The sequence below is a fragment of the Vanacampus margaritifer genome, chromosome 11 (genome assembly GCF_051991255.1).
Source record: "Vanacampus margaritifer isolate UIUO_Vmar chromosome 11, RoL_Vmar_1.0, whole genome shotgun sequence".
NCBI classification, from domain to species: Eukaryota; Metazoa; Chordata; class Actinopteri; order Syngnathiformes; family Syngnathidae; genus Vanacampus; species Vanacampus margaritifer.
The window spans coordinates 20234982-20247075 of NC_135442.1; the positions used below are offsets into that span (position 1 = coordinate 20234982).

A 12094-nucleotide genomic window follows, 5' to 3' on the forward strand; every position below is an offset into this window, starting at 1 on the left:
TGGAGAGAGAAGGGGAAAAAAATCCTCTGATATCAGCCAACTGAAACACAATGACTCAAATACAATGTGTGCTCACCTTTAGGTCCAGGTGTGCAACTCGGCACGTGTGAAGGTGCTGCAGGGCTTCCAGTATTTCTCGGATGAAGAAGGCCACCTTTTCCTCCATCAGCTCATCGTGGGCAACAAGGTAGTCAAGGAGACGACCGTCCTCCAGCCTGGGAAACACAAATATTTTTCAGAACAATAATTTCGTTTCTCCATCAATCCCAGATGAAGCTTGAACCTGGACCGGTCACCAGTCAATCAACGACAATTTAGTGAATTTTCCTACAGTATGTGGAACAATCCTTCACAAGCTAGATCTGCAGCAGTTTCTTGTATAAAGTGGTCTCTTACAGCTCCAGGATTAGCATCACTGATGTAGGGGACTCGTAGGTGTCCAACAGCGCCACCAGCTGGTGGTTCTGCACATGTTGGAGGATGTCGGCCTCATGAGCCGTCTGCTCCTTCTTTTGCATTTTCTTGCTCACAATCTTCACCGCCACCTGTCAGTGACAGCGTCACAGCATGAAGACAATCAACGTAAAAACATACAAACATTGGCAACTTAGCCAAACATTTTTCAAATACTGAGGATAAATTGTATGGAAGATTAGGGTGGTCTGACATCCCGGTTAAACAAGACAGTTGCAGATTTTGCCGGTCTCACTGTTGTGTCCCACTTTTACGCAGGTCCCAATCGACTTATTTTTGGTAACGATTCATACGATAAACCAATGAAAAAGGAATTTAATTGTTAAATTTCTTTCCATTTACTTTTACATTCCCATTTGTGTCAGAACTATTTCCTGCTTCCTAGCTGAGTGTTTCTGGCATTTGCCTCTGGCAAGATAGCATTTAGCATTATCTAAAGTAATAACACAACCACCACTCTCCAGATTGACTAATGATTACATTTGTTATAAATAGTTCCTGGTGAGAATTTATTGTATATTTGATTTTCAGCAAAATTGTAGTGTCATTGAAGTGACATTGTGTAATACTTAGCATCATCTAGTGGTGAACTATTAATTCACCTAAACCGAAGACTTCAGAATTCTGCTAGAGTCGTGAAGTTGTCAGGAGACCCGAGGAAGGATCAAAGAAAAGAAAGAAAAGTGAAATCCAGCACCGACCAGGTACCACCTACTACCCACAGGGTTACAAACCAGAATCTTTCACCAACCCCAGAAACCTCTAAATTCCAACAAATTAGGGAGACCTCAAGAGACCAAAGGAAAGACTGAAGAAAGGAAGGGAGGATAAATGAAGCAGAGTAAGATCCACAGACATTAGCCTCCTCCGATTCAGTGAGGAAGAAGCAGATTGTGTTTGAATTTCGGTAGATGCTGGCTTTGTGGATCTGGCATGCATGAAAACCTCCACCAAAGAAGGGAGCTGTCGACCCTGGCCAGAACAGGGCAAGCACAACCCCCCAGGGCCCCCCAGGCCCCCCCAGGCCGCGGCAGCACCAGGGCACAAACCCCTGGGCCCCGCGGGGGCTACCGGCCAGAGAGCAAACCCAGGAGCCCGGAGCAGCCCCCCACCCCTTTACCCCCGACCCAACCCCCAAATCGCGGGGACTTCCCCGTACCCAGGAATCTGTGCCAGAGAGGGGCCGGACAGTGGAGTAGCGAGGGCACCCGCGCCCACCATGCCCCCAGCCGTGTGGTGGGGCGGAACACTGGGGACGGAAGGGGAGAAGGGAGCACCGGGAGACGGGCGGCATCTCCGGACCACGGACCCGGCGGGAAAAGGTCCCGGTCGTCACTCCAGCGTGCCTAGTGAAAACTAACCCTGTAACTGAGTTTGCCAGCTCGCCAACTGGCAAACTCTACCCCTACACCGTGGATGTGACCCCACCCAGTGTATATACAAGTGTGTGTGTGGTGCATTGGAAAAATGGGAGCAGGTGAGATGGAGCAGAGGGAAATGACATCCCCCCACTCCGTTACACCTGCTTCCCCCTTGCCGCTCTTGTTAGCCACTCCAGTCTATGGCTCTGACTAACTCCCACCAGCCGCTCTTGTTAGCTGCTTTGTCTAAATCCAGCTCGCTCGGTTATTCGGCGTTGTTCTCACCGGCTGCAAAGTTGCTGTCGCTCACGGAGATGCTTGCTCGCTAACTCATGCAAAATAAGAATTGGTGGATGCTTTTGAAGTGTACGCAAGTGTATACATTCTGTTATATAGTGACATCTAGTGGTAAACTATTACACACTGTCTCTTTAATTTTGAAAATCTGGTCACCCTATGGAAGATGAATGGATTATAATGTTAAGTCAAGTCAAATGTATTTAAAGTATATAGCCCCTAATCATAAAGGAATCTCAGATGGATTCACACAAACAGTGTTGACAAATATTAACAACATTCCCTTATCTTAACCACAAGAGGGCAAAGAAAAACAAAAAAAAACATCAGGGTAAAAATAAGATGTTGGTAATGTTATATTTCGCTAATTTGAGCTAACACTGCAGCTATGTTTATCTTTGGGTTTCGAAAATGATTCAGGCTTTCTCTTAGTGTTTTATTAGCCTAGCGGCCCACCAGGCTTTCTTTGCCACCCCCCACCAGGCTAAGCTCCCTGCAGAGTCGGCACATTACTGCCGGGTACTGTAACTTCTAAAAGTAGCAAGTATTGTATGTTTCATTTTGTACAAGTACAGTATGTTTCAACTTGTTTGTGTTGGATGGTGCAGTACCTAAAACTGAATTGAACTCTCACCTCTTTTTTTGTGGACTTGTTGAGACATTTTCGCACCACTGAGAAACGTCCCCTGGTGAAAACAGAAAAAGAATTATGTTTCACATAACTATCCATGTTTGAGCTGAAATGTTAACAAAAACTTTTATATTTTGCGCATATTTTACCTTCCAATCTCACAAATCTCAGAAAACGTTGACTCAAAGTTTTCTTTCCACTGGATTCCTGTTCCGTCATAAGCAGAGTCTATACAAGGAAACAATATCAAAGGGATTAAAGGGATAATCTTATTTAACTATCATTTAATTAACATTTTAGCATTTTTTTATTTAGCATTTAGCAACTTCACTCAACATTGATTGTTCATAATTTTTTGTGTGTGTCTTGTATTCTTACTACTGCTGGACAGCGAAACCATATTAGAGGGCTCTGACGGCGGGCCGAGCCCCCAGCGGTTGGACGCTCGCACTCTGAACTGGTAGTGCCCGCCGGGGATGAGGGTGTCAATTTGAAGACACTCTTCCGTGCTGGTGGACACCTGTTGCCATAACAGCGAGTCTGGCCAGAGGAGAATAGGTCAGCTTCGGCATGTCAAAATCATTCGATGTCTCAAAAAAAAAGGTCTACTCGTACCTTCCTGGCGGTACTCCACCGTGTAGCTGCTGACTGCACAGTGAGCAGAGGAGGCCGGAGGCGGCCAGTGGAGCATCACGGCTGTACTGCTGGCCTCCTGAGCCACCGGTCTCCCAGGGGCTGCTGGAATACCTTCACAGCAACCAAAATATACTGCACATCAGCGACATAGAAGGTTACGGAAGAGGATTAAGGCTAGTTGAAGAGAAAAAAAAGGTTGGCAGGATTCTGACTTTAATCACAGAATTCTGGCGAAAGAATTCTCACTTTAATCACAGAATTCTGGCGAAAGAATTCTCACTTTAATCACAGAATTCTGACTTTATTCTCAAAATTCTGACTTTTAACTCTTTGACTGCCAAAAACGTTCACTATGTTTTTTGTTTTGTTTTTTTGGAAACGGGTGGAGGAAAGCCTTGGCCAGCTGTGCTGAAAGTATCAAGCAGATTGAGTTAGTATAATGACTATTTTTGGGCACTAGATGGCAGCGATGACTCTCTTTGGACAAGATCGGGTAGGCGTCAGTAGAAGACGTGAGGCGGAGCTAGAGTGTTGAGGGGAGAATGGCTGAGGAAGCGAAAATGGCGACCGGTTGCAAGCAGCTCATGCTTGAGCATTTTATACAAAGACGAAAAGCGTCGACCAATGCTAAAGAGCACATTGATGACGACGATGATGATGATGGTGACTCCGAGGTTGACGCCGAAGTTGGAAGAGTTGACGCGGCGGCTATGATCACGTCGTAAAGCCTCACCGGCTTTGTACCCCGAGTCCAATGCATATTCATCGGAGGAGTGGGTACAGTCTGATCACGGAGAAGACACTGGTTCTGGACTACGATGCCACCATGAATGGAGTGGATAAGATCGATCAGAACATCTCTTACCACCCGGTATAGGAACTGAAGGACATGAGGAAGCCAGACGTAACACCAGGTCACCGTATCATGATCCTGAGAGTAGACTTGATGGCAACATGGCCAAACACACACTGCAGTATATACCTGCTACTCTCCGGAAAAAAAGGCCGGCAAGAAAGTGTAGGGTCTGCACGCGAAGGGGCAATCGCAGTGAAAACTAATCTGTTGTGCAAATCCTGCTGCGTCCCCTTGCACGCAGGGGAGTGTTACACAAAAAGAAAAACTGTAGTTGAAACATACACACAATTGTAAATAGTACCACGGTTGCACACATTTGTAAATAGTTTGCCAAATTGTTTTGTCAAATTGTTACACTGTTGAATGTAAATAAACGTATTTTGCTATCAAAAAACACTTTTTCATTGTTGGTGGTAGTGTTTTACAGAAGTAAAGCACTGTTTAGGTGTTTGTGGCATCATTCATGGAAAAAAAAGTGTCAAATTCACTAGAGTGCATGAAATAATATCGTTTCACAAAAAGCTTGATTTCTCCGTATTTTGGTCCAAAACAGAGCATTTGGTTGAAACTAACGATTTTCTATTGTTGATTACTGGAAAACAGAATAAGGTAGAAACAAACTTTTTTTTTTTGATGAAAGATGAGAGTTCAATCTTTCCATGTTTCCATAGTCCAAACACAACATTTTCTGTGGCCCTTGAAAGATCAGTCAAAATGCTTAAATCACCTGGCACCCACAGCATCCCTTTTCTGAAAACGGTTGGCAGTCAAAGAGTTAAGTGAGAATTCTCACTTTATTCTCAGAATGATCACTTTAAAGTCAGAATTCTGAATTTATTCTGTCAGAAATCTGAATTTATTTTCAGAATTATAGTAGCACTAATAAAGTCAGAATTCTGAGATTAAAGACAGAATTCTGGCTTTAAAGTCAGAATTCTGACACTTTAAAGTCAGAATTCTCACTTTATTCTAAAAAAATCTGACTTTAAAGTGCGAATTCTGAGAAACTGCCAAACTTTTTTTTTCTCTTCACTGGCCCAAATCCTCTTCCATAGAAGATGGTTGTGTGAATTTAGATGTTTCTGGGGTTGGAGAAAGATTCAGGTTGGTAACCCGGTGGGTAGTAGGTCATGTCTGGTCGGTGCTTGATCTCACTCTTCTTTCTTTTCTTTAAACCTTCCTCGGGTTTCCTGACAACTTCACGACTAGCAGGATTCTGAAGTATTCGGTTTAGGTGAACGGTATGGGATTTTTAATAGGTTTTAGGTGAATTAATGAGCACACACACACACGCACACGCACACACACATAAAGAAAAAAAAAAGAGAGAGAGAGCAATGATGATGAAATGTCGAATCGGGAATATTACCGAATGAACAACACTGAGCTCTCTCATAAAAATAAAAATAAAAAAAATAAAAAAAGGTGGTTGTGTGGCAAGTTGCCCAACCAATGTTTCCCAGAGCAAATTGCGGTAAATCCAGGTCTTGAGAGTAAAAACCCTGCCAGTTTGTCTTTAGCCACACATGCTTCTACCTAAAGGAGCTTCGGAGATGTTACATTACCTTGCACTTTGATGGAGGCAGATGAGGAGGCTGAGCCGTGATCATTGACGGCCACACAGGTGTAGATGCCGGTGTCCTGCGGCATTAGGTTGCAAATCTTTAACAAGATGTCACCCGTGTCCCTGAAGATGACATAGAGATAAAAAAAAAGAGCAAATGCGACAGGAGAAGCTACGACGGTACCTTATGTTGATGGTGAAACGACTGTTGCTAGTCACCGGGTTCTGGTCGGGGCCCTTCAGGGTAACGGAGGGTTTGGGTCGTCCACACACTTTGCAGCAGAGGACCACAGTCTCCCCGAAGGCACACACTACGTCTGAGAGCGGCACCAGGAACTCTGGAGCCACTACGCTCAATCATATGGGATCAAAGACAGAGAACATGTAGTGTGTCTGCAGATAAAGAATTGATCGTGACAATGCTGAGAAAGCAGGAGTGGTCAAACTATGGCCCCAGTTTAGAGGCAGACAGTCTGGTTCATAAATATTGGGACATAGACACAATTCTCATCTTTCTGGCTCTAAATATCACCACAATAGATTTGTTATATATCCTACCCGCTTTTGAAAAAAGTAATGAGACAAATTAACAATCCTAAATCAAATTGTGACTAACATTTTCCCTTCTTTTGTCTTCAGCAGGAGAAATGCATGCTCAATTGGATTCAAGTCAAGTGACTGACTTGTCCATTGCATAACACTTATTTGCCTTAAAAAACAAACAAACAAAAAAACTATCGTTGCTTTTGTGGTATGCTTTGTTTGGGTCATTGTCCATCTGCACTGTGAAGCACCTTCCAATGAGTTATGAAGCATTTAGCTGTATATGAGCAGATAATAATTAAGTTTGTCAATTTGACCCAAGTAGAGATATGGCCCATTTTTTACCCATAGTTGGGTTATATTGGACCCAACTATTTTTAGAGTGTTGTAGCACATTCTATCCAATAATGCAGTATGAATAGTACCTAATAAAAAAATCTTGCAATGCCACAGCCCCAGCCATGAGGTGGCATGTTTTTGTACTATGATATCAACTAATGTCACCCTCTTATTTTTTTTTACTTGCACTTTGATTCATTGAGATAATTTCTCAACAATTTCAGTGGTAATTTATGTTTCTAAGTAGTAAGTATTTAATGCAATATTAATTTTATTTTATTATAGAGTTCTCTTACCTTCCTGGATGAAGTTTGGGTTGAGAAGCTGGAGAACAGACATTAAAACAAACATTTATCATTTATTCCATTTGTGAACCCCCACCCTCTTTTTTTATAAAAAAACAAACAAACAAACAAACAATTATATATATATATTGGTGTTGTTCCGATACTGATATCGGCAAGAGCCCCAATACTGGTATTGGTATCGGGAAGTACTAACAAGGAACATGCCGATACCATTCATTCTGATGCTAATATAGAACTTTGGATACAGCATCTTGTGTCTTGCTCATGCACGACATTCACCAATGTGTGACATGTTCACTGCATGCCGATCTAAGATATCCTATTGGCCCTTGAATGCTCTGAACCAATGGTAAGGCAGCTTTTTCATGTTGAGAAAGAAAAAAAACTTAGGTAGGTATCGGTATCGGGGGGCCACAAAAAGAATCGTATCGGGGGCCAAAAAACAGTATCGGAACAACACTAATATATATGTCAATTTTTTTCCAAAATACCTCCATGCCAGTTTTTGGGTCAAGGTCATCATCACAGTCTGATTCATCTGAAGTGTGAACCTCCTGGTAGGGGAAGAAGGCGAAGCAGTGGAAAATACAGTTATGCAATAATGGCAATGCGTGGTAGGAGCAAGGGACGGGTCAGAAAGGGTGTGGAAGGTGAAGTTGAAGGAATAGCAAAAGGGGTAAAGAGGAAGTGCGGAAAAGAACAAGAAGGAATACAGATAAAATTAATACAGGAGGAAATAAAAGTGGATTGATAGGACTTAAATTGTGTCTTTTGGAGTTAGTGCCCATCAGTACAGGAGACGCTGGTTGCTCGACCCAGAAAACTAGTTGATACTTACCCTTTTGAAAGTTTGTGTTACAACCATATTTGTTGCATTGTGTGATGTTTAAATGTTTCCAAATGCTTTCAATGAATACTTGATGTCATTAAAAACACATTTGTAATCACTTGTGTTAGTCCAAAAACAAATGTAACAAAAACAAACCTAAATTAATCACCTAAGTACAAAAAGTCTGTTACTCGTAGTCATGCACAGTGACACAACTATCAAACAAGACGAAACAGGAAAATAACTTAAAAAAGGGGGGGGGGCTAGTGTAGTTTAATCAAGTTTGTAAAAAAAAGAAAAAGAAAAGAAAAAAGTAAATATAAAATAAAATTGGTGCTAGCTCGCGAGCTAGCTCCCTCGCACCATGGGAGCTAGCTAGGATGCTAGCTAACTAGCACCTGAGGATAAAGCCAAACTGTAGCAGGGTTTTTACTTTCTGGACCTGGATTTGATGAATTTTAATATGCCTTGTTGCATTTATCCTGGCTTTATGTATGTATGTATGCATTTTTTTGGTCATACATTACAGTACTGTAGGCCTATATGAATTGCTGAGGTCCAAGTGGTGGGTAGGGGTTAGGGATACGTGTATGTTTGCTTCCGTTTCATGTTCGTGCGATCTATTTTTCATTGTGCGTTTGTGTTTATATAATATATATATATATATATATATATAAAGCGGGTAGGATTTGTAAACAAAAACATTTGAACACAAAAAAGAGCACTAAGATAATGCCGCTCATTCACCCAAAGCTGACAAGATACCAGAGAATGTTCTGTGTGTAACGTTGTGATAACTAGAAACGTTTTGTATGTTTCGGATATAGTTAAGCAGCAAAACAATATATGTCTATCATAACTGTACTCTGAAACACAGACATGGGTTTTCTGAATAAAGAGCACTGTTTATTCATTTTAAAATTTGTATATTTTACATTTTGTATTTAACTCATTTTAAAGTTGCAATATGGACACCCCCCCAAAATATCTTTACAGTAGCCTTTTTATTTGACCATTTTGACTGAAATGTCTTCTAATTAGTAGATTAACATTTTCGCTAGTACTGCTGAAAATCTCAGGCCAATAGTTTTCAGACTGGATTCGGGTTAGAATTTCCAGTGCCCTATCTGCGGATGTGACGTAATGTGCGCGTGTGTATGTGAAGAAGGGTATGTGCAGTTTCGTCTTTCCTCAGCAGGTGGCAGTAGCGATTCGAAATGGAATATTCTACATTCAGTAGTTTTAAATGAACCGTTTTCATGCTGTGTCAAATCTGTTAACTTTATCTATTTGTTTATTTTATATTTAAGGAAAATAAATTGGGAAAATTAAGAAAAAAAAGTAGTGTATAAATGAAACATAATTGGAAATTCAGCGGTTCTCAACTGCTGGCCATCTCTTAATTCACATCATCAAAAGATAGTTAATAGTCAAACTCTCACACAAAACAACAAAATGAATGAGCAGCGAGCACAAGTTTAGCATATGCAAGTCCACTAGCTCTATTTCTGCTTAACTAGTTATTCTTCTTAACATATTTCTTTTGCTGAATCCGGTATACAAATTAACAAAGCAGACAAAGGCAACGCTGCAAGTTTTCATTAAAAACAAATAAAGTTGTTACGCTAGCTAAGTTTATACCTGGTTGAGAACCATTGTAATGGAGTTGGGCAGAAAAGCTGTGCTGTGTCATTGTGGGCTCACAACACACAAACATGCGCACACAGGTTAGCATAAAACGACATTACTCCCAAAAAATTTGCAATATTCTACTTTCAGTTGAAAATCCAGGATAAACCTAAAATGCACCAATTTTTTTGAAACTTTGGTTTCATCTTGAATTTCACTTGAAAGCTGAATATCCCCAACGTTTTGCGAATAGTGTGCCAGGGGCAGGCAGGCGACGGGGGCGCGTCGCCGTTACTCACTTTGCCCTTTGCCCTGGCAACAGGGGAGGCGAGCAGCGGGGGAGTGGGCGTAGTTTCTTTTGTCTTACGCAGGAGGCCATTCTCCTGACCTCTGACCCCCAAGGCAGAGACCTCCTTGGCTTCAGCGCGCTTCCTAGCGCGCAGTGTGTTCCATGATAGAGACTTCCTGTACAGTACAGGAACAAGACATGTCAACGAAGGGTCACAGACGAGCACGGACGTGACCAGCTGCTTTTGGTCGCGTGGGCGAAATCACTTTTATAACACAAAAAAAGACAAAACTTAGAGCCAATTATACTTATTACATATGTAATATGTACAAACCCCAAATCCAGCGGATTTGGTACATTTGTGCAAAATGTAAATATACAAAATACACATATCCAATTGAATACACTACCAAGACATTTAACAAATTTGCTCCCAAAAATATATGAATATGTTCTATTTTAAATATTACCAGTGTCCCAAAGATGTATTTATATGTTTTTTTAATGCTAGAGCAGTAGTAAGCAAACTTGGTCCTCGAGGGCCGGAGTCCTGCAGGTTTTGGATGTTTCCCTGCTCCAACGCAGCTGATTCCAATCAACAAGATCGTCATCAGGCTTATGCAGAGCTTGCTGATGAGCTGATCATATATCAGCTGTGTTGGAGAAGGGAAACATCCAAAACCTGCGGTATTCCGGTCCTCGAGGACCGAGTGTGCCCACCCCTGTGCTAGAGCTTTGACGCAGCCTCTGAACTAAAGTTAACAATTGAGGCAATGGTAGTAAGTACAAAAAGGGCCAGCAGGTGGCAGCAGAGTATAAGAGATCAACCAGGGCCATGTTACAAAAAGCTCTTTTTCCCATTGTTTTCAACAGGTTTGTGAATAATGATGAAACTTAGCTATATTCTAATGCTAATTGCTGCACAACGGAACCAGATAGATATACAGTATACTTTTTTTCCTGAGCAAAGAAAAAACTCTAATCTATCTTTTGGTAGGTTCCATGTTTTTATAGCAATAGAACACAATATTCTGTGGGCCTTGCAAAATCAGTCAAAATCCAGTAAAACGGGAGCGAAGGGGGTTGCTTCGGTGAAAATGGCTGGGAGTGAATTAGTTAATATTGAAACTCAAACCTTTTTTTGTTATTTCAAATATTCACTCGTTTGAATTGGATCCCTGCAAGGAAAGACATTTTTCCCCCATTCCTGCTTGATGTACAACTTCAGTTGCTCAACAGTCCTGGGTCTCCATTGCCCTATTTTGTGAGGAACATGATGTTGATGATTTCCAAAAACAATTAAAATGTGGACTAATCAGCCCACAGCACACTTTTCCACTTTGCATCGGTCCATCTCAGATGAGCTTGGCCCAAAAGAAGCCGGCGGTATTTCTCAGTGTTTTTTGATATATGGACTTTGTTTTTAGGTTTTTTTTTTGTGAACAACTGAGATTTATGGGGATGCTCCTTTAGTACCCAATCATGACATTCGCCTGCCATTAATGTAATTAATGTGGAGTGTTACAAACAGGTGATTTTTTTAAAACCATTTCTCAATTTCTCCAGCTTTTTTTTTGGGGGCCCTATCCCAGTTTTGTCAGAATGTGTTGCAGACGTCAAATTCTATTTGAGAGAATATTTCAAAAATAAAAATAAAATAATAATAACAACAATGAAAAAAATATATTCATCGGTTTGTCTTTGTAGTGTATTCAATTGACTATAGATGGAAAAGGATTTGCAAATAATTGTATTGTGTTTTTATTTACATTTTACGCAATGTCCCAACTTCAATGGAATTGGGTTTGTATATTTGTCATAAGCTCAAGCTCTCTGAAAAAGAACTTTCATTATTTCAGGGTTAATAAGTGTGAGCATTTGTCATACTGTTAATATTAAATCAATGTAGCTGCTAGCTAGCATAGCATGCTGACATCTGTATTTGGTGTACATGGTGAACCTCCACTGTATTGCTCATTGTTTCTGCCTGAGTATTGCTACATCCATGGTTTCTGTGTTGCGACTCCATAAAGTTGTTTAAAGAGCCTAGAATGAATGAATGAATTATAACATCAATGCTAATGTTTCACATTAAATTTTCAGCCTTGACCTGACTTTTTTCAGACAAAATTGAATGAATAAATTTGGTAAAATAAAATACATTTACTATTATTAAAATAAAAAATATATAGATAAAAAATTAAACTATTTCCTATATTACATTCAACTAAAATATAATACAAAACAACAGTAATACATAAAAATAATGGCAATTAATTATAATATTAAGAAATGCACAATTTAAGAATTGACAACTTCAATTGAAAATAAAAATGTG

General features: G+C 40.6%; 1 protein-coding gene across 4 annotated transcripts in view; it reads right to left on the reverse strand.

Moving 5' to 3' along the window:
- The window catches only part of kalrna (kalirin RhoGEF kinase a), a 138971-nt gene that overhangs the window by 738 nt on the left and 126139 nt on the right, over window positions 1-12094 (reverse strand). For all 4 annotated transcript variants that reach the window (XM_077579218.1, XM_077579217.1, XM_077579220.1 and 1 more), the window contains 11 exons: window positions 9767-9932; window positions 7501-7563; window positions 6998-7025; window positions 6004-6166; window positions 5821-5942; window positions 3379-3510; window positions 3142-3303; window positions 2913-2991; window positions 2767-2818; window positions 397-545; window positions 77-215 (listed from right to left, as the gene is read on the reverse strand). In XM_077579218.1, the coding sequence (XP_077435344.1) occupies window positions 77-215; window positions 397-545; window positions 2767-2818; window positions 2913-2991; window positions 3142-3303; window positions 3379-3510; window positions 5821-5942; window positions 6004-6166; window positions 6998-7025; window positions 7501-7563; window positions 9767-9932 (1255 nt within the window). The remainder of the gene's footprint in view (window positions 1-76; window positions 216-396; window positions 546-2766; window positions 2819-2912; window positions 2992-3141; window positions 3304-3378; window positions 3511-5820; window positions 5943-6003; window positions 6167-6997; window positions 7026-7500; window positions 7564-9766; window positions 9933-12094) is intronic.